Source organism: Aquarana catesbeiana, linkage group LG03, assembly GCF_042186555.1.
Source record: "Aquarana catesbeiana isolate 2022-GZ linkage group LG03, ASM4218655v1, whole genome shotgun sequence".
Lineage (NCBI taxonomy): Eukaryota > Metazoa > Chordata > Amphibia > Anura > Ranidae > Aquarana > Aquarana catesbeiana.
Window position 1 is genome coordinate 63541834 of NC_133326.1, and position 23476 is coordinate 63565309.

At 39.7% G+C, this 23476-nt stretch overlaps 1 protein-coding gene across 4 annotated transcripts in view; it reads right to left on the minus strand.

The window, feature by feature from the left end:
• Positions 1-2028: 2028 nt before the first annotated feature.
• Positions 2029-23476, minus strand: part of BNC1 (basonuclin zinc finger protein 1) — a 51227-nt gene continuing 29779 nt past the window's right edge. For 2 of the 4 annotated variants that reach the window (XM_073618622.1, XM_073618623.1), the window contains 5 exons: positions 23212-23314; positions 22880-23115; positions 14652-16540; positions 6684-7153; positions 2029-4682 (listed from right to left, as the gene is read on the minus strand). In XM_073618622.1, the coding sequence (XP_073474723.1) occupies positions 4606-4682; positions 6684-7153; positions 14652-16540; positions 22880-23115; positions 23212-23314 (2775 nt within the window). In that variant the 3' untranslated portion in view covers positions 2029-4605. The remainder of the gene's footprint in view (positions 4683-6683; positions 7154-14651; positions 16541-22879; positions 23116-23211; positions 23315-23476) is intronic. The other 2 variants (XM_073618624.1, XM_073618625.1) reach the window with 1 other exon arrangement.

The window sequence follows — 23476 nt, forward strand, 5'->3', positions numbered from 1 at the left end:
CTAGTAGATGATAGGCTCAGCAATGGCATGCAATGCCAAGCTGCTGCTAATAAAGCAAACAGAATATTGGCATGCATTAAAAGGGGATCAACTCCAGAGATAAAACCATAATTCTCCCACTCTACAAGACTCTGGAGTATGCTGTCCAGTTCTGGGCACCAGTCCTCAGGAAGGATGTACTGGAAATGGAGCGAGTACAAAGAAGGGCAACAAAGCTAATAAAGGGTCTGGAGGATCTTAGTTATGAGGAAAGGTTGCAAGCACTGAACTTATTCTCTCTGGAGAAGAGACGCTTGAGAGGGGATATGATTTCAATTTACAAATACTGTACTGGTGACCCCACAATAGGGATAAAACTTTTTCGCAGAAGAGAGTTTAATAAGACTCGTGGCCACTCATTACAACTAAAAGAAAAGAGGTTTAACCTTAAACTACGTAGAGGGTTCTTTACTGTAAGAGCGGCAAGGATGTGGAATTCCCTTCTACAGGCGGTGGTCTCAGCGGGGAGCATTGATAGCTTCAAGAAACTATTTGATAATCACCTGAATGACCGCAACATACAGGGATATACAATGTAATACTGACACATAATCACACACATAGGTTGGACTTGATGGACTTGTGTCTTTTTTCAACCTTACCTACTATGTAACTATGTGGTCACTCATTAAAATTAGAAGAAAAGAGAGGGTTCTTTACTGTAAGAGCGGCAAGGATGTGGAATTCCCTTCCACAGGCAGTGGTCTCAGCGGGGGGCATCAATAGTTTAAAAAAACTATTAGATAAGCACCTGAACGACCACAACATACAGGGATATACAATGTAATACTGACACATAATCACACACATAGGTTGGACTTGAAAGACTTGTTTCTTTTTGCAACCTCACCTACTATGTAACTATGTAACAAAAGTTGTATAGTGTGCATCCAGCTTAAGACAGAGCTCAAAGAACGAATCACACATTTGTAATAAGTGCATTGGTGTGATGTGGTTCTATTTATTTTTAATTGGCACCCCAACACACTTGCACCACAATGCATATGCAGCACAACAGGGGTTGATTTACTAAAACTGGAGAGAGCAAACTCTGGTGTAGCTGTGCATGGTAGGCGATCAGCTGCTAACTTCAGCTTCTTCAATTAAGTTTTTGAACCAGGAAGCTGATTGGTTTCTATGCATCGGATTTTGCACTTTTCAGTTTAGTAAATCAGCCCCAATGCATGTTAATGCAGCACACAATTGTAGTAGCTCTGAAGCTTTGGGTGAGTTTCTGCTGTTATGTTAGTTTGTACTGTTTGTCAAACAAAAAAAAATCCAGTGATTGCTCCAAAAGCCTCTCCCGTGAAAACAGCTTTCATATGAGTTGTAGATATGACAGGCAGTAAAATATGATCAAAGAAAAAGGACCTGCATTCGTGTTGTTGACTGTAGTGTACAGCACTTTCAAAAAAAACCAGCATGCCTAATCTCTGTTAGAAAACAAAAATATGTTATTATATATTATAAACACACACACATACATACTATATTGCATAAAAGTGCCCAGATTTAGAAAACACTCATCTGTCAGAGCCACAAAGGAATCTTTTATTTTTTGCTATTTCAAAATAAATAGAGTTTACTAAAGTAACGTAAACAGTGTTTTATTAATACAAAAGAAATATACATAGTGTATACAAATGTATTGTAGCTATTGTGGAAACAATTTCGCTTTTAAATAGCTATCAATTTACAATAGATTTTGTAAGACACAAAAACTAGTTAAGTATTGTGAACACACTTGGACCACATAAAAAAAAGGCTCTCTTTAAACCCAAATTAACATTAATTGCTTCCACATTATTCAAAAACACAAACAATGTGATTGTCTTTTACATTTTTAAAGGCCAACTTCAGGTTTGTCTGCTTGTTGGCATATTGAATCACATGCTATATCTGATCTTTCTTGGAGACGCCAGTGGTGAGATATATACTCCAGGGTTGTCAGTACCATGCAGCTAAATGCTGGTGTCCTGATCTAAAGGGACCATCCACAATGAAGTCTATACAAAAGTAATGTGTAAATAAAAATACGACTGTATAGGGGGTGAGAGACACAAACCACTGCAGAAGATTATCACCGCTGGAGTCTCCAGAAGATGTGGGGTGATTCATCCCACAAGTGTCCACCTACAACTGACACCAGGTTTGAATGGAGCTCGATTTTTTATTATTATTATTAACATATATTGCAAGAAATGTTCATAATCAAAATAAACATACACATGTATGTGCCAGTGTTCACTGTTCTCCATGCAGTGACTGCATTAAGTCCACAACTATGACTGTGTGTAATTAGTTTTAACTGGGGCAGCATAATCTGTACATATTTATGCCATCAAGATCCACTCCAAAAATATATCCATAGGTATTGATAATGTGTTCATGACTACATAAAAGCTGTAGTAGACACAAAGTAAAAAATTCAATTTCCTATGACTGCACGGCTACAAACATGTGGGTAGCCCAACAACCCAATACTGAGGCATTGCTTTTTTTTGTGTTTGGTGATTTTCTAATTCCAGTACATTTCAGAATAAATTGCACCAAGAAAAGTGACAAGTGAAGCAAAAAACAACACCCAATTATTCTAGCGATCTGTGGCTAAACAGAAAACGTAATAATTTTAGTTAAAGAAATGTAGGTACGACCTAAGCATCCAGAAGTTTGCAATCCTAGTTTATAATAAAATATCTACCTACCCAGTGTTGAAAACATTCCAGCAGATCTGATCACCCAGGGGGTTTATCAACACTAGCCCAACCTTCAACATCTTGGCTCTGAGCCAAGAAGAGGAGAAAACAAGGGAAAATGGACAAGGAGAGAAGAAGAAAGACAGCGATAAAAGACAAGAAGAGAAGAACAGGAGGACAGGGAGAGAAGAAGAAAAGGAAGGAGAAAGGTCAAGGAGAAAAGAGGAAAGAAAGGGAGAAAGGTAGAGAGAGAATAAAAATAAGAGGGAAAAAGGTCAGGAAAAAGGAAAGAAAGGGAGAAAGGTCAAGGAAAGATGAATAAAAGGAGGGAAAAAGAATAGTGGGAGAAAAAGAAAGACAGGGAGAAAGGGTGGGGGGAGAACAAGAAAAGGAGGGAGAAAGGACAAGGAGAGAAGAATGACAGGAAGAAAGAATAGGGAGAAAGGACAGGCAGAGAAGAATGACAGGGAGAAAGAATAGGGAGAAAGGACAGGCAGAGAAGAATGACAGGGAGAAAGAATAGGGAGAAAGGACAGGCAGAGAAGAATGACAGGGAGAATGGATGGAGAGAAAAGAAAAAAGGGAGAAAGAACGGGGAGAGATGAATAAAATGAGAGAGAAAGAAAAGGTGGAGATGGAGAAAATGTTGGAGAAAAGACAGATAGAGATGGATAAAAGGAAGGAGAAAGAAAAAGGGGGAGAAGGAAAGGTGAGAAAAACCAAAAGAAATTATAAAAAAGGTGGTGGGAGAAAGAACAGGGAGAGAGGAGAAAAGACTGTGAGATGAATACACAACGGCACAATGGGGAGAAGAAGAAACGGTGAAAGAGTGGGATAAGGAAAAGGAGGAAAAAGAAAAACCAAGTTGGAAAAGGAAAGGACTCTTTTCTCTGCCTAAAATGAATTCTTCAGGACCTTTTTTTTATATAGTAGGATGCAGTTGCTCGACTCCATATGGAAATGGGTATAATGTATCCAGGGTTGTCAGATACAAAGAAATTTAACATGCCTTTCTGTAAGGATATTAGGTAATTTTTTATAAAACATAAATCCCCTGAGCTCAGTTTTAAACAAAATTTGTTTATTATAGGTTCAAGCTGCAGGTGAATAAACCCACTGAAGTTCATGAAAAGAAAAAAAGTTTTGGGTGCTCTTCCCCTTGAAGAACAGTTCAGGAAATCAATATTATTGACCTAAAACAGAAAATACTCTATTATAAGACACTGAATGAACAATTTACTGGATGCTTAGCTGGTTATTTGAAATCATAAGCAACTGGTAGTCTTTCTTCACTGGTTCATATACCATCTGTACAAGGATTCCCACTCACTACTACATCGCAAGAACTTGCACACCAACTGGGCTCATTCCCAATAAGTTAAACATCAACAAAACCGTGACACGCTGCTACATAGCACAACAACTGAAATCTATTAGGGTTTGGTGAAAATGTTATATATAAATATATACACACAGTACATAATAACCATTTCACAAATCCAGTCCTCCTGGAATTGTCATATATATATATATATATTTAGAATACAACAGAAATGTATATATTATTTACATCATGCTTTGGAAAAAAATTGCTTTTTCTGATGTAAACAAAGAAAAAGCAAGAATATAAAAGAAATATGAACGTACCATTCAAAACAATAGTGAACAAAGCATTTTAATACAAAAATGCCTATAACAAGTGCATAGCATATATTGAGACAAAAACAGCTTACAGTGATGATGCTTCAGTGGCATTGTATCAAAGCTGTACACTGGAAATAACTGACTACTACTTACACAAGATATTTTCTACAAAAAATTGTTTTTTTTTGGCAGCTGGCATGGTAGCAGTAGTGGTTTGTTTTGTGTTTCAGTAAAAGGAGCTGTTTGCACATCCTCTACTTTGAAATGCATCATTGTTTCGTTCTTTCAAGATCATGCTTTTTCCTAAAAAATGAAAAAAAAAGTGCATGGAAAAGAGCAGTGAGTGATTTGGTCCAGATTCCACCGTCATAAACTGATATAAGGTAAGTAAGGTATTTATTTCCCTATTATGTCATGAAACACACTTGGGGGTTGATTTACTAAAACTGAAGAGTGCAAAATTTAAAGCAGCTGTGCATGGTACTTCAGCTTGTTCAATTAAGCTTTGACCAAAAAAACCTGGAAGCCGGTTGGTTTCTATGCAGAGCTGCACTAGATTTTTCACACCCCAGTTTTGGTAATTCAACCCCTTGGGCTTATGCAAACTGCAGGAAAGGAATAGAGGTGGTTCATTTTTTAGAAAAGAAATGGCCGCTCTGGGGCAACACCTCATCTTTGCTCCAGTTTCCATAAGTTTGTCTCTCCGATTACTCAAAACTAACATATTCATACCACAGGATAAGCTATTTCCATAATTAACACATAAGCATGTACTCTACCAAGGACACAAGTTCACAGGTGTCCCAATTAAATTATGAAACATCGAGTACTTTTAATCTAAGGAGTTTTCTCAGTCAAATGTATAGAAGCTTTGTTCCATGTTTTGTATTAATGCCTTCTAGTCCAATAAGAAGTGTGTGTTACTCTTCATGTAGTTCATACACTTCAGATGGTCATATTTCTATATTAATGTCCTGCATGGAATAGCATAATTGTAGAACTTGGAATAAGCAACAACACAGCTGTCATCAGCTGTTCCAGATTCTACAATTGCTCTCCATACAGGAAGTAGTATTGTGGTTGTTGCAGTGTATACCTTAAAAGTGAAAGTTCACCTTAGAATTACTGTATGAACATTACACATCCATATAACACATGTACCATGAGGTAGCACCACATTTGACTTCTGTCTGAGCTCCAGTCATCCAACAATCAGCACTGGAAACTGGCAGATATTGCCAAGCTTTAGCTACCCCTCTGGTGCCTTATTACAGTCAGCTGGTCCTTTAAAGGGGACACCGACTGGTGTTCTGAAGAGCTCTGTCCAGACATTTTCCTACTTAAAGGGACTTTGTCCTGATGGCTCTACCTCTAGTTAAGCTGAAGTCTACTGTTTGTTACAAGCCTAGACTTCATCATGGCTTGTCCTAAAGGAAAACCAAGTCCTCGGCTGTAAATAGGTCCTATCTTTGTAGTATCCCACCACTTCCATCATTCCTATCCAAGTTCTCCAAAAATAAAAACAACATTCCCTAGACTGGTCCTTGAAGAAAGATTGAATGAGCCAGTTGTGTGTCTGGCTGGGGGGGCAGGTGTTGGGAAGACCTGGACAGTAATTCCTGCAGCTCCCATGGGATTAGTGCTACATAGTAGTCTCCCGTAGGCCTGTCAATATCAAAGCACACCACTATTATCCTTATGTATCGTCACAGTGCACTATATGCACCACTATTAAACTCTTAAATCTTACTTTATTAAGCAAGTCATTATTATCATTCCCACCCTTCTCCATGGCGCACTTAATTCTGCCCATTATTAGTATTTATCTAATTTCACAATTTCTATAAAAATAATTTTGATGTATAGGGAATCATAGGAAGGGGATTGTTAAAAAATAGGACCTGGATGTCAACTAAGCTAGGTATGCCAATGGCTGAAGGTAACCTCTGATTTCATTTTATTTCATCATATGCTCAGTTTACACTGCCCATATTTATCACAGATTATCTTTAAATGACCCAGTAACCAAAATCTGACCACTTTGGCAACTATTACATTAATTTACCATAATAAAATATGATTGAATATATTTCACCTAAACAGGATTCAGTGACTCTGGAAAGCTTCTGTGAAGGTTCAGATTTTGGCTATGTCTATTCCGGCTACGCACAGAAGAAAACATTATGTTGCAGCCTGCCACTTTACATTTATGGAGCTGCCCAAGATGGACAGTTTTGTAATGGGCTCTGAATGTCCCTTTGTTACTATATGTTTTTTGACAGATGTGACAGGTAATTGGCATACCAGAGGGGATGTTTGAGAAACTTTGCTGAGCTTTAGCAACCAAATTCCAATTGTGATAAATCTCATTCTGTGGTATGAAGCTCAGGCCTTGACAGGTTTCATCACTATCGTCCACTGGTAGGTTACCTTCTTCACTACCACCGTCCGAGTCCCAAGAAGAGTGGGAACTGCTGGCTGATTTGATGCTCGAGGTGGTGCTCAAGTCCAACACAACGCTGTCATTCATAGACTCAGTAGCAAAGCTGTTCAAACAAGAATCTCTAATCTTGTTCAGGGGGTAAACCAGACTCCCTGTTCGGTTCATTCCTTTAAAGATCACAGATGTCTGTCCAGGGTTCTTTAATGGCAAGTCCTGGAAACGATCCTTGGACATCTCTTTGACGAGAAAAGGAATATTGTAAGGATTGTTTTGCATTTCCAGGGCATCTTTGGTCAGTAGTTTATGATGTAGGTTCAGATTAGAACTGTGCCTGTGAAACAAAAAGTACATATAAGCAAAACATAGGTACCAGAACTTGTTAATTTAGGAACTTTCATTATTATTCAATGGAAATTAAAAACTGTCTTTTTCTATTACAAGGTAGTTGGTTGATTTTGTCCATGTATAAAAGTCTGATATTTTTTACTTCCTTCTCTTCCATGTCTGTTTATTATAAGTAGAATAGCGCCATTCAATGAATATATATCATTGTGATATATATTAGAGAGGGCCATAAGTGCAACAATGTTGGCGTCCCTGTTTTCATAGAACACAGGGAAAAAAATTGTGCCCATGGGACTTTTTGAGTTCCGCCAAATACAATTAATACCAATGCACATAAAATATACAAAATGTATCCTGTATTCAAATGAAAAACTAGCCATAGGTATTATCTAGTATGCTGTAATAAAAATAGACTAGGTACAAATATACGTTGACGTATAGTGGTTAGGTATAAGCAATATTACAAATGTTGTCAAATGAGTACATGTTGGAGTGATATCTCAACACGTTTCCGCAGGAGACAGTCAGACAGTCGGTTGATATATATATCAGCCAAAGAAATTAAGGAAACAAGATCCAAACAATGTATTAAAAAAAGGGCAAGAACATGGAAGTACATCCAAAGACATGCTCTGCCTTGGAGCTGAAGTTGGAGCAGGCCTGATGGCCAAGACATACAGGAGGACCCTAAACTGTAGTGTCAGCAGCAGTATAGGCAGTCCACAAGTGATGTATAGGCAGTCCACAAGTGATAAATGCCACTGCCCCTAGGTAAGCTTTAACCCAAGCCCAGGAAATAGAAAAAGTCCACCCTTGCAGTGAGCCCCCCAACACACACACACTGCAAGGGTTAAATACTCATTATATTGTCTATGGGTGCTAGAAAAGAGTAAATACTTATTTCATGCTCCAGCAGTCTCCCTCCAGTGGCTTTTGGTCCCTCTCAGCCACCTCGTTAAGGCGATCCTGGACAGACAAAACCAACCCCTTTACTACCACTGACATTGAAACAATGATGGTGGCTTTGGAGCCTCTGGGAGTGTGTGTAAATCTAACAACCCGACTGTTGGCTGTCAAATGAAAGTGATCTGATGCTTCCACGCACCTATTGGCGGACGTAGGACTGGCATGGAGGATGCCGCTGTCTAGAGGGGAGGGAGATCAGCGAATGTCCTGTTACTGACCTAGAAGTGACGTGTAAAACCTAACTTCCGTTTCCTGGTGTAACTGTCTCCAGCCAGTATGGCTGAGGAAGCAGCTAATGAAACATGATCTGCATTCCATTAGCTTCATTGGAATACAGGTGAGACATCAGGGGTCTTTTTGTCAGGGCTGGGCTCAGCCCTTCCTTCTCTGAGCTGGCCGCTCAGCTGTCGGCTATTTGCCAGCTCCCATCTCTCTCCACAGTTACTCAGTTGTTATTCATATCTTGCTCGTCAGTCCTGCCTACTTAAGCCATCCAGTCCAGAGGGTCTCTGCCAACATCACAAGAAACATCTCCTGCGTTCCTGTTTATAGACTGGCTTTGCTTACATCCCTTCTGGCTCCAGATCCTGCTTGCTGTTCCACTACTTTGATCCCTGACTTCTGGCTTGGTTGACTATGCGTTCCGGATACTGAACGCTGGCTATGTTTTGACTATGTTTGTTCTTTTTACTTTTATTATTAAACAAGTGTGATTTAACTGTACTTCTGTCTCGGTATGATTTCATGGTTTCTGACACTTTTATACCCCTGGTGTCTTATTTTAAGAGAATCTGTCATCAAAAAAATCACCACAAGGAGACTTTTTGTCAAACATGTAGGGTATCTATTTACATGGCACAATCTCATCTTTTATATTTTACCAAAAAAATTGGGTAATGTTTTGCATTTTGTGCCCTAAAATTAGTTTTAGTGTATATTTTACTAAAATCATGTTTCCTAAACCATTATACGAATATTGTAGATCATAAAAAAAAACAAAAAAATGGAGCTGCCCCTAATTTATTCTCTAGCATGTCTGCTTTCAGAAAATATACCGTATTTATCGGCGTATAACACGCACTTTTTTCCCCTCAAAATCAGGGGAAAATCGTGGGTGCGTGTTATACGCCATTCCCCGCTGATTGTGAGCGGAGCGATCGCCGCCGAGATACACATAGCTGAGTGTACTCGGCTCTTCTCGGGTCCGCTCACAGTCACGCCCAGTCCCGTCATTGGACCTGTGTTATGTCCATCATAGGGCGTGACTGTGAGCGGAGCCGAGAAGAGTCGAGTACACTCGGCTATGTGTATCTAGGCTCCGCCCAGTCCCTGCAATCTCGGCGGCGCTCGCTCTGCTCCGCCCAGTCTCTGCGATCTCAGCGGCGCCATATTTAAATCTGGACAAGGCTGCAATGGACACTGGGGCAAGGCTGCACTGGGGCAAGGCTGCAATGGACACTGGGGAAGGCTGCACTGACAATGCTGCGCTGACAAGGCTGCAATGGACACTGGGGCAAGGCTGCACTGGGGCAAGGCTGCACTGACAAGGCTGCACTGACACTGACAAGGCTGCAGACGGACACTGATAAGGCTGCATTGATGGGCATTTAAATGTAAGTTTTTTTTCCTTAAACTTCCCTCCTAAAAGTTTTTTTCCTTAAAATTCCCTCCTAAACTTGGGGTGCGTGTTATACGCCGATAAATACAGTATATTGTTTTGGGAGTTTTATGTAATCTTCAGACCTAAAATTATTTTTTTTAACATGTAAAAAACAAAACAAAAAAACGGCTCAGTGAAGGGGTTACTCTCTGCTTTGTATGTGATGATGCAGAGGGACCACCCACAGACTTGAGCTTTCTGTAGAAGCAGGCAGCATCAGAGCCCATACCCCCTAGACCATTTAACTCTTGCGGTGTGGGCCGGTGGGTGGGGGTCACAGCAAGGGTGATTTTTTTTCTAATTTGTGGAGTTAGGAGCGGTTCACACCAGAATGCGGTGCAGGAAAGGTAAGTTTCATGTACATTTCCCACACCGCATTCAAAATGCATTGCACGCACTACTTTTTCTGCATTCCGGTGTGACTTGCAGCACATTTAAATGAATGGGCTGTCAAATCATACTGCAGGGGTGTGCACAAGAAACACATTGAGCGATTCTGGTGTGGACCGGCTCTAAAGATTTAGCTTGACTGTATCCCCGCTTCTCCAATTGATAAAGGCTACACCTCTTTACTTTAGTACTATAATGTATGATTATAGAAGGACTTAAATCTTTTTCTTTTTTTTTTTAATCTGTAGGTGTGTCGCTCAATTGACACAATGTTGTCCTTGAAGATTTATTTCTCTTAATTCCGCCCTCTGCCATTTGAGTTTGTTATAGCTGCTTTTACCTGAAACATCAGACCTTTTTTATATTGAATCAGGCTAGGTATTGCCCAGTTTTTTCCGGCACATGTTTTATACATTCCTTCCCCAGATATTCTGTGTAAAAACATCCCCCATCATCATCTTATGCCAGGAAGAGGTGTAATTTCTTTAAAAAAAAAAAGATGCTTAACCTTGCTATTATGATGCTTAATAGCCACAAAAGATATAAATCCACTTTTATGCATCAAATGTCTTTGCAAACCCAGATATTATCTTGAAAGTGTAGCAGTGACCTCACCACTGAGCTGCACATAGCCTGTGCCCATCTAGCAGGCCCACCCATTACAGGCTGCTAGAGAACCACAGGAGGGATGGAGACAAGACCAGTCACCCTGCACAAGGGGAGAACAGCAGTGACGGACTAAGAATACAGATGACTCTTTTTAAGCTTCGCTTTAAGATTTGCTTATCTTTGAGTTCAGCTGGTTCTAAACTCAAAACTCTAAATGTTTTTTTTTACCTACATTAAAGGTAAAAAAAAAAAAAAAATCAACTACCTATTTTACCCCCTGTCCCTAAACACTTGCCCAGCTCTTCTCACCACTGCAGTACCATCCTGGCTGCAGCATCATTCCTCTGACTTTCTGGTCTCACCAGAGACACTGAGGGCAGTGGGAGCCATAGGATCCTGCGGCTGTCAAACTCCTGTGAAGAGGAAGCGGGGGGCATGGCTTGCCAAGGTTGTGTGCATCTATGGATATGGTCCGGGCTCAGGAGCGCGTAGGGGAGAAGCGGACAACTTACTTTCAGCAGATTAACTGTGGTTATACAGATGATTGATATCATAGGGGCTATGTATATGAAATGCAGACAAGTGGGAATTTTTTTTTTTTTTTTTTATAAATGCCCCTCACCCATTGGTTCAGAGATACATCTATGCCTACTTTATGCATTTCCATATTAAAGGTAACTTCCAGGCTTCACTATGACATACAGTACAGGAAGCTTTTCTAAGAGTCCATTGTGAGCAGAAGTAAAATTCTCTCTCCACGGTCATTGCTATATAATAATGAGACATTACCTTTCTAAACTTGGTGGCACAGTGGTTTATCAAGGTCTCATGAGAAATATATGAAATGTGTGATGCAGCAAGGTGGGCCAAAAGAGGAGCAATGAAGCAAATTATTAGACATTAACAAGGTGATCACATCCTGAGTCATGAATTCCCCCCACCTCTGCTCAAAAATCAAACATACCCCTGACCACTTGTATGCATGTGTTTTAAAATGTTCTTTGGGTTTAAGACTGCATTAAACTGTCCACTGATGTAGTAAGTACTTGCAGTTGCCTTCATTCATATACAACCCCTTCCTACCTCCTCTACCTGCCTATTGGCTAATACGTGAGGGATTCATTTAAAAAAAAAAAAAAAGCACAAAATGTACGGCCCTCAGTGATGAATCAGACTTTTCATCCAATTTTACATAAATTAAGCCTGACTGGTTGCGTTTGACAACAACTCCACTTTGCAAGCGTTTAAAAACCCATGTGCTGAAGAATGTAGAAAAGTCAGACTGCTGCTCTAATAAACAAGCAGAAAAGTTAGCTCTATTCACTCAGGGAGCGATAGCAGTGTTCAGGGCGCTGCTGCTTGGTATGTGAGAGACATGGTCTGACTCCTGACTCTCCTAGTGCTATAAAAAAAAAAAAACACATTTTTCAGCTAAATGTTGCATTAGGGTTTAAAAAGAAAGACTTTGTGCAGGTTCCCACTGAACCAGCTAAATTTTGATCCATCTATGGCTGGCCTTAGAGAGTGGGTACATACTGTAGAAAGCATGACTGAGGTTTTAACAGTTCTAAAAAAAAGGTTACTGATTACATATATTTTAAAGAGGAAGTAAACTTCCTTTACTGCCTTTTACCTATAGATAAGCCTATAATAAGGCTTACCTATAGTTAGTGTAAATATCTCCTAAACATGCACAGTTTAGGAAATATTTACATTACATGCAGCCAGTGGCATCACTGGCGCATGCACTCTGAAGGTATGGCCACTCCTGCTGTTCCTTCCGAACCCTGTGCCGTGAACGGCGGCTCCCGTCTGAATTCGCGAGAGTGACCGCATCGCAGATCTGGCTAGTCATAGAGCTGGAGCCCGTGAACCCAGAAGTAAGACGGTTGAAGATGAAAACGACTGCAACACTGACAACGCGGAGCTGGAACAGCTTAGTTTTAAGTTAAGTTTCATATAATGTGTTAGTTTTTGTGACTTTACCTTGCAAGGAAAAAAAAAAAGACGTCCATTAGTATACAGTGGGGACGGAAAGTATTCAGACCCCCTTAAATTTTTCCCTCCTTGTTATATTGCAGCCATTTGCTAAAATAATTTAAGTTCATATTTTCCCTCATTAATGTACACACAGCACACCATATTGACAGAAAAACACAGAATTTTGACATTTTTGCAGATTTATTAAAAAATAAAAACTGAAATATCACATGGTCCTAAGTATTCAGAGCCTTTGCTGTGACACTCATATATTTAAGGTGCTGTCCATTTCTTCTGATCATCCTTGAGATGGTTCTACACCTTCATTTGAGTCCAGCTGTGTTTGATTATACTGATTGGACTTGATTAAGAAAGCCACACACCTGTCTATATAAGACTTTACAGCTCACAGTGCATGTCAGAGCAAATAAGAATCATGAGGTCAAAGGAACTGCCTGAAGAGCTCAGAGACAGAATTGTGGCAAGGCACAGATCTGGCCAAGGTTACAAAAAATTTCTGCTGCACTTAAGGTTCCTAAGAGCACAGTGGCCTCCATAATCCTTAAATGGAAGACATTTGGGAGGACCAGAACCCTTCCTAGAGCTGGCCGTCTGGCCAAACTGAGCTATCAGGGGAGAAGAGCCTTGGTGAGAGAGGTAAAAAAGAACCCAAAGATCACTGTGGCTGAGCTCCAGAGATGCGGTCGGGAGATCACTGCAGCCCTCCACCAGTCTGGGCTTTATGGCAGAGTGGCCAGACGGAAGCCTCTCCTCAGTGCAAGACACATGAAAGCCCACATGGAGTTTGCTAAAAAAACACCTGAAGGACTCCAAGATGGTGAGAAATAAGATTCTCTGGTCTGATGAGACCAAGATAGAACTTTCTGGCCTTAATTCTAAGCGGCATATGTGGCGAAAAACCAGGCACTGCTCATCACCTGTCCAATACAGTCCCAACAGTGAAGCATGGTGGTGGCAGCATCATGCTGTGGGGGTGTTTTTCAGCTGCAGGGACAGGACGACTGGTTGCAATCGAGGGAAAGATAAATGCGGTCAAGGTACAGGGATATCCTGGATGAAAACCTTCTCCAGAGTGCTCAGGACCTCAGACTGGGCCGAAGGTTTACCTTCCAACAGGACAATGACCCTAAGCACACAGCTAAAATAACGAAGGAGTGGCTTCACAACAATTCCATGACTGTTCTTGAATGGCCCAGCAAGAGCCCTGACTTAAACCCAATTGAGCATCTCTGGAGAGACCTAAAAATAGCTGTCCACCAACGTTTACCATCCAACCTGACAGAACTGGAGAGGATCTGCAAGGAGGAATGGCAGAGGATCCCCAAATCCAGGTGTGAAAAACTTGTTGCATCTTTCCCAAAAAGACTCATGGCTGTATTAGATTAAAAGGGTGCTTCTACTAAATACTGAGCAAAGGGTCTGAATACTTAGGACCATGTGATATTACAGTTTTCCTTTTTTAATAAATCTGCAAAAATGTCAACAATTCTGTGTTTTTCTGTCAATATGGGGTGCTGTGTGTACATTAATGAGGAAAAAAATGAACTTAAATAATTTTAGCAAATGGCTGCAACATAACAAAGAGTGAAAAATTTAAATTTGAATACTTTCCGTCCCCACTGTACAGCCGCTTTAAGAGTGCAGAATCAGATTGGCTCTTTTTAAAGGCTGTACATACTTTTATGCCTCCTAAAAATTGTACATTACTGGTGCACAATTTTTAAGCAATTTAGAAATGTTTAATACAAAAAATACTTTTAAATTTGTTTCCTGAGTTTTGCATAGTGTATTTAATTCCAATGTTATATGACAAAAAATATTAAACAAAATGATTCAGATTTGTTTAATGTGACTTTACCTGTCTCTGCTCCTTCGAGATGGGAAAGCAGCATTGCAACCATCAATTGTACATAAATGCATTTCTTTGGGGTGCACATTTTTGTAATGCATCTTAACACTGTATGGGTTCTTAAATGCTTTTTTGCAAATCTCACAGTGAAAGCGTTTTTCATCCTTAGGAGTTTCCAAATGCTGTTCTCCACGTTCTATGTTTGCAGAGTCCCCAAAGCCCGAGCCCTTGTTAGACATAGCACCAAAAATGCCTCCGCTCAAAGGGTAAGGCCGAAATTCAATACTGTCCTCAAAATCTGCGTGTTTTGGCTGTTCTTTATTATACAGGGAGGGGTCAGCCAGCTGCTTGACAACATTAAAGTGGTTTGAATGTTCATATTTATTTTCACTGGAATCCACTTTCAGTGTCGGCTCATGTTTGAAGGGATGAAATTCATTTTCAGAGTCAGAAGACATATTGTCATAACTTTTATCCATAACAGAGTGAGAATTATGCTCCCCTCCATTCAGGGGCTGGAATGAAGCTGTAGACTGCACATGATCCCTCTCTAGTCCACCTGGATTCTCTGCTGAGCCCTCCATATTGTTATCACAGTCATCTAACAACTGCTCATCATCCTTTTGTGATGAAAGTTCCTCCTCGGAATTAATACTTTCTGTGTTTTCGGTTGGTGTAGTCAGAGTTTCCTTGTTAATTTTGATTGGCATACTAGATTTTCGAGACTTCTTTTTTGGTGCTGCATCTAACGGTAAGTCAGGAGATGGCAGTTTTTCACTGACAGGTGAAGAGATGACTGGAAGAGAAGGAAGTATGCCAGGAGTATTAGCTATCTCAGCTGGGGTAACCGGACTTCGGTAAAAGGGCAGGACAGGTTGAACAGTTTTTAAATTAGGGATTAGAACACAAGACTGTCCAACATTAGGTAGACCAGAAGGAACCTTTGATTCAGAGACAGGACTTGCATAATTATTAGGCCTGTTATCTAAAGAAGGATTTTTAAGTCCTAACCTTTTGTAGTCCTCTGATACAGAGATCATTAGCCCATTCCTCAAATCCTTGTCACGATTGTTCCTATTCATTGGCATATGAAGTCGTGGGTTAGGGTTAGAACTGTGGCGATTCCTGCTACGCAGTGAGCTGAAAACCATGTTGCACCCTTCAATTGTACATCTGTGCTTTATCTTCAGATGGACAGCATTATAATGAATCTTTAATGTTCCTTTGTCATAAAAAGTTTTTTCACAAGCTGTGCAGAAGACACGTCCCTTTCTGGGTCCAGACCCATTTCGGTCAACATGCTTCAGTGTACCTTCAGGAGAAACTGATGCCAAATCATAGTTTGACATGGTGTGTGAGCTAGAATCACTCAACGGGCTATCATCTTCAGCTTTGGTCATAACATCATGAGTACTTACGTTAGACTCATTCTCTAAATGAAATGATGCAGAACTGGAAGCCAAGAAGCTGCTCTCAGAGAATGATATATGGGGATCTTGTGTGCTCTCATTTCCTCTTTCTTGACTTCTTTCTGTTAGCGGTCTCTCGGGCGGTGAGCCAATGAGTGGTGGAGGCAGGGGGCTAAAGAACTGAAATGGCAGTGTGAAAGCCATGTTATTGATCATGTTCTCAAATGGATGTATAGAAGATGGAGATACTTTCTCCAATACAGGAGGTACAATAGGACTGCTCCTGGGGTTGCTGTTCTCAATAAATGCCCTGATGTCAGAATTTGATCTGGTAGGGGGTATAAGTACAGTGTAGCCTTCTTTTTCGTGGATTGCCATAAGTTCTACAATGGACTTGGTTTCCCCAAAGCGAAGAAACTGTTGTAATGTAGCCAATTCTTCTTCGACTGTCATTATGGTCCAGTGATCTAGGACTTTTCCAGATGCATCCTACACCAAATGAATGAAAAAAAGGAACTTAGTCACACATATGCAAACGTCCCAGATTGTAAGGAAATTAATGTCTGGATAATATAGTTCTAAATGTCAACAAACTCCGCAATGCAATTTAAATTCTTGCAATTACCAAATATAATATAATTGTATAAAATGAAAACAGTGCTAAATGTTTAGCATACTTTTCAGTATTTACTTTGTCACTTTTGGAAAATGTCCCAATTAATACAGAAACAAAACCAGGAAAATTATGGTTACACCATTTTTCTGTTAAGGCTCAAAGTGTATGATAGTCAACTGAATACTCTCCATTAAGCTGTTGGGGAGAAAAATCAACCCTTCATTATTTTAAGTTATCCACTTTATAAAGGATCACACCTATTGGTATCCCCCTCAGCCTTGCAGAATCTATGATAAAAAGGAGCCAATCATTTACAGACATTTGTAATCATGGGCAGCCACGGTCCTATACAAACAGCCCTGAGGAAGGGGAATCTATGCCTGCCCTGAAATGCCTTAGTAAAGACTGGATTTGAGTTTTGCTTCTCCTATGTGTAGTCTGAATTCTTGTTACATCTAATTATATTTTAGCTTTTTCTCACCTATCACACCTATCATCCTATTACTAGTATGCTGGTGTCTGAAGTGGGTAACATGGTCTCATCAGCAATCCAGTGGATTTATGTTGGTGGTCTACATTTTACATTTATGTTGGAATACAACCAGTGGGGAACTGATCCTGAGACCTTTCCTTACTGATCAGGTAATGAAAATGTGAATCTGGAATTGTGCGTGCCCTATCCTTTTGAATACAATTGAGCTGTTATGTACAACATTAAATTGATAGCTATGCTTCACCTCTTAAACCTCAACAGGTATGGTGCTTAGGGGTATTCCATCTGCCTTGCTGCAGTGAGGTGTCAAATCAGATTAGCCAGTTAAAATATGAACTTTAATTTCTGTTTCTCAAGGATCAGTGCAGTAGCATTTTTATGTTTTCAGCAGTAGCGGCTCTGTAATTTAATTTGACTGATTGTGCATGAGAAAGGAGGGCTAGTCACTCGCTAATACTTCCCAGTATTAATGGGAAAACAATAGCGATCATTCTAACAAGAACAACTATTATATTCTCATAAGATTTGTTTACTGGGGGTGTCAGACACTGCCTGTATTGCAGCTTTGCATCATTATAGTCTAACCAAAAGCTTTGTTTAAAAAAGATGCCTGGCCTTTATATCCAGGGAATTCCATCTGCAAGATCTCTGCAGCGGAAAGAGTGGTATAGTCTGAATCCTCCTTCTGTAGTCTCTGTAAATGAAAACAAATTTATTCATGGGGAAATTAGGACCCCTTCAAAATGGATATCAGAAACAGCAGACTTGTGAGTTCAAGTACAGGTAGTCCCTGATAAAATTCAGTGAATTAGTCAACGTGCTGACATCTACACCAACTTAAAATATAGTTTTGAGTGGATAAACCTGTTAAAACTGAACTCTGGGACCAAAAATGTTAATTCAAATATATTCTCAAATAGCCACAAAGGGTAAAAAACAACTTTATGTGCACTAAATGCCCTTGCAAACCCAAATATTAAAAGCAGCAGTGGCACTGACTGGTTCATGCCTTCTGGGTGTGTCCCAAAATTAAACCATTCTGTATTGCAGTAGTACTACCACACACTTAGAATAAAACGATTTGCCCGTAACCCCTGAATAGACACTTTCTGGCCTGAAAGACATCCCCTTATATTTACCAATAACTCTAGTATCAAGGAAAGTCATGCTACACAATTCAATCTATCCAGAACCTCCCACCATCTCTGTTTGCAGATAAACTGTCTTATGTTTTCTGCATAGAATGGATGGATGCCTCCTTACATAAGGAAATATGGGGATCTTTCATTGAAACCTTGCCTAAAGATACCCAGCAATCAATAATGCAATATTTCCAATACACTCAATGGTATCAAACCAAACTTAAGTAATGATCCTTCAACTGACCTTCCACCTAAATTAGGTTATACTTTATATTCTATTAGCTGATGTCTTCCCCTCTTCCTCCAACTGCTAGATAATAGACTGACCGCCATCCATCCAAGTAATGCCTAAAGCGTTCGTAAAGACCCCTTGGTGACGTGTATCTATAGGTAAGCTTATAATAAAGCTTACCTGTGGGTGCAAGGAATATCTCAACGAGCACCATTTATGAGATATTCACTATTTCTGCAGCCAGGAGGTTGCTGGCACATGCGCCCTGCGATCTGAAGGGACAGCACACTAAGTATACTCTCTTCAGAGCACTGTGCTTTGATCATTGCTCCTGTGTGCATGCGTGGGAGTGACGACATCTTGGCTTGGCCATTCAAACGGCTGAAGCTTGTGAACAGGGAAGAAAGACCGGGTGAAGATGGAAGCCCTGTATGGTGACAGTGCACCACTGGAGGGCTTAATTTTAAGGCAAGTCTTTCATAATGTGCTAGTATGCGATACAGTTTGTATGCGATACAGTATGCCCTTAACTTGCAGGGGGATGTCCCCCCCCCACCCCTGATTTTACTACTGCATTATTTCTCATCCTTAGAATTAATCCAACCTTAAACTTTATTATCATAATGAATACTGTTATTCTTGTATATTTCTACTGTCCAAATGTCGTGGCCATCCTCTTTGTCAATTGCAAATTCCCATAAACAAAATAAATAAATAAAATAAATAAGTAAGTGGAAATGGTTACTGCTCTAACCCCAAAAAAAGAAGGAAAAAGCAGCTACATACAAATGTGACAAACATATGGAAAACAAAAAAGGTGCAAATGTAGCGCTAACGAGTATACACAAATATCGGAATGTATGTGAAAAAATAAAAAATACAAAAGACCATCTGCAAACAAGGGTGATTAACCAAAAAAGTGGACCCCTAATGTTAATAATGTGGGAGAGATAATGTCCAACTGTGTAAACAAAAACGTCCAACATCCGATGATATAAGTTCAAAAGCGGTGAAGTGGAAACACAACTCCATCCGTTGAAGAGACATCAAGATGGAAGGTTATCAATAACTGAATGAAATCTGGATGCTCTTACCGGAAAGGATGGACTCTAATGTCAGCGACCTAGAGAGTCATACAGGCAGTGTGCCACACTCGGCAGATGTATGGATATCCAGATGGTTAAGATCTCCAATCGAACTCCAATCCAAGAACCGTCAGAGCTGGATCTTAGTGGCAGGTTCAAAGAACAGCACATCCCCTCACATTCGGATGGTATGTGGAGAAAAAATATACTTCCACATAGTGCAGGTCAAAAAGGTTATTTATTTCTAAAAACCACCATACAGATAAAAAGTGATCACAAAAAGATAAAATGAAGGGCAATGTAGAGAGTGATAAACCGGCCCTACGCGTTTCAACCAAAGAGTCTTCAACAGGGGCATGACCCTCCATCTTGATGTCTCTTCAATGGACGGAGTTGTGTTTTCACTTCACCGCTTTTAACTTTATATCATCTGATGTTGGACGTTTTTGTTGACACAGTTGGACATTATCTCTCCCACATTATTAACATTAGGGGTCCACTTTTTTGGTTAATCGCCCTTGTTTGCAGATGGTCTTTTGTATTTTTTCACATATATTCCGATATTTGTGTATACTCGTTAGCGCTACATTTGCACCTTTTTTGTTTAAAATAAATAAGTAGCAGTGACATCATCAATGTGCTATACATGGTCTATGCAGAGATGTGGGATGGACCCAATAGCTCCACTGACTATGGACTGCCTGCAGAAAACTACAGGGATGCAGATATATGACCAGACACCCTGCCCCAGGACAAAGAGCAGAAGTGACTGGTCTTTATCACAGGAAACTCCTGCACCGAGGCAAAGTGCAAAAGTTGTTTCATGCTGGATTACTGCACAGACCTAGAAAAAAATACACAGGGGACACCAAAATGTAAGTAAGAATACACATGCCTCTTATATTGAGATGCTGTTTATTTAGCCTGGATTTCATCTTTAATTGTAATTTAAAATACAAATGCGTATTGCTTTCCATTAAAAAGGGAGAGAGCTACATGTTAGCGTTTCATGGGTAATTTTAGATTGATCAGTTAATGTAAGGAGAAAAGCCCTGCAATTTAAGTTTAAGATGAGCTTCTCATTTAAGGCGAGCTCCATTTTTCTCCCCATTGCAAGTTTAATAATCTTCCAGGCAACTAAAGATCAGAGAATAAATGAGAAGGCGTATTGATCTATAGCCAGCGTCCACAAAGCACAGCTGTAATTACACTTGAGTGTTGGAGTTATATCAAACTCTGGCCTTGTCTAACTTTTCCCAATAACTACAATAAATATTTTATCACAGGACATGTATTTGATAGCCTACTGAGATTTTTCACAGTCCATGAAAGACTTTCCAGGTTGATGAAGAATGTATCATCATATTTTTTTCATGCTGTAGAGGGTTGGAGATAATTGATTCCATATTTTTAATCCCAACACTAAAACACAAGATTATCCAGATCATTAAATATTGATCTGTGTCATGATATAAGACCATAATGGAGCTTTGCATAAAAACATAATTGTAGCAACTTGTAGCAGGAAGTGTAAGCTTTTTGCAATGAACTTAATGAGCATAATTTAACTCTGTTCTGTTATATTCTTGCCAGTTACCCAGAAATCCCTTCTACTATATTTAGGGTGGACAGAAAATAAATCAGATTTTTTTTCTTAATTGTATGGCTCTTTGCTGTGCTGCCCTGGTTAGACAGCAAACTAGTAGTAATTTCAAAAGTGGCTATCATTCAAGACACAAAATGTAACAGCTAGAATGAATTAGCCCCCAAATCCATTTATAAGGTTACAATGTTTTTTGTTTTGTTTTTTGTGGAAAAGCAAACAACATGTTCCCTACAGAGTTTCTAGGTTTGCCATCTCTTTTTTTGGTCAAAAGCAAATCTAGAAAGAAAGGTTTTGATAAGGATACCAGCATAAATACGGTAAAAAGATGCATCAACAGAGACTTGGAACCAGAAAGCTAGCTAGCAATTTTTTATTGGTTGACATTTTTACACAGCAAAGCATCATTTAATTCCTGCCAACCTTGGGCCAGGTAATAATATCGATAAGGAGAAATATCGATGAGGTCTTTTTTTTCTTTTTGAAATTCTAACATTGGTGGACTAGCAATGTCTGCCAGGAGAAGAAAACATATTTCCCTTAGGAAAAGTTTTTGTTTTATGAAGGAATGCAGCGAAAGGGCTACCAGCCCTAGACTGGCCAACTATGAAATACGAGAAGTCTTCTTAAACAGCCTATTTAGAGAAGTAGAGATTTTCTCCTTTTTGTCGACTTCGCACCAGTTTGAAGCATCAAGGTCTTCCAACCTTGAAGGCCTACCAACCTTCAGTTAGCCGTACAACTATGTAATGGAGATCTGTGAAGCATCAAGGCAGCCAAAGACTGATTTTTTACAGATATTTTCTAAAGAGTGCTAGCACTATGGCATGAAATGGTCTCTGACTAAGGGAACAGGCAAGGAGACGATGTGTACAGCTCCAAGAGACACAAACACTCCTGAATAACTGTGGTAAAGGGCAGGCATGGGGGGGGGGGGGGATAGAAGGCCATGCGAAGCAGTATGTAAGTGCCTCCTGAACATCTCCAGGAATTAAAAAGGATGGGTGTAATAGGCCTTGAGCCACAAAAGTTAATTAAGCAGTATCACAACAACAGAGCTGTTCAAAAGAAGGCAGAAAGATATGATATGGGGGGAACAAATAGGAAGCAATATGTCTCTTGCCACCTACAGTAAATCAGCTGAAGCAAAAGTAAAGTTTTGATTACTGAAATTCACTGCAAGAGTAACATATGTAATTAGCAACAAAAGCCCTATTATTTTATCTACAAGGTTCTTGTGGCTTCTAAAAATGTGTGTAACTGCAGCTATTGCACAGAAGGCATTTCAGTTAGGCAACCAGTGTATACTTTGCTATACTCCATTTATATTCAACAATAAATGTTTTAACTTTGATCATTTGTAGCATGAAAAAGTAATTATGTAAATTTGTGATTAATCGATGCTTATGGAGAAAGCCATGATGAAAAAAAACAACTATTTAATGTGTTTTATTGGGATTACTCAAAAAGGAAATGCCAAGTACAAAGTGTAGCTATCCATAGTATAAACAAATCACCTACATCAACTAATCTGAACCACTTAAAAAACTGAGTTTGCTGGTTTAAGTTATTACACTTCATACATCATTACTACCCTTGACACTTCTTTATTCAACAAGCCATTGTGTATGACAGTAATCGAAGCACTGTATTGTACCTGAAGGACATAACCCCGAATATAATCCTGAAGTGTCCAGTCAAGTGAATGAAGGATCTGCAGGACCTCTTCTTGCTTCAAGACACTGAATAGCCGATCAAGCAGAATTTTCAGGCGAACAGGAATGGCTTGAGTGGCATAAAGAATAAGGCTGCTAATATCGAAGACCACGCTGGACTGAACAATCTCAACTTGGCTGGCGGGGTAAAAGTGTGGGATCCGTAACTTGCTTAATGCTAGGTCACAAGAAAACAAAACAAGTTTTAGAACTATGGAATCAACTGGAATGTGGACATCTGGACAGAGAACAGGGTTTAGTTACACAATATTACCATGTGCCACCCATCCGTGCCTGCACTGCTCACAATGACGAGGGTTTATTTTTGCAGGTTTGAAACTCAGACAGATGCAGTTGACCAGTGTGCATCTTATTGCCTACAATATAAACAAACATGTTCAAAATTACCATTGATAAAACAGGGGTCATACTGTTATTTTTTTATCCATTACTATTTTTACAACAATAAAAAATCTGTCTGGATTATTGAATAGATTTGCAGCAGACTCACATTTGCATTTTGATTTAGAATGTCATAC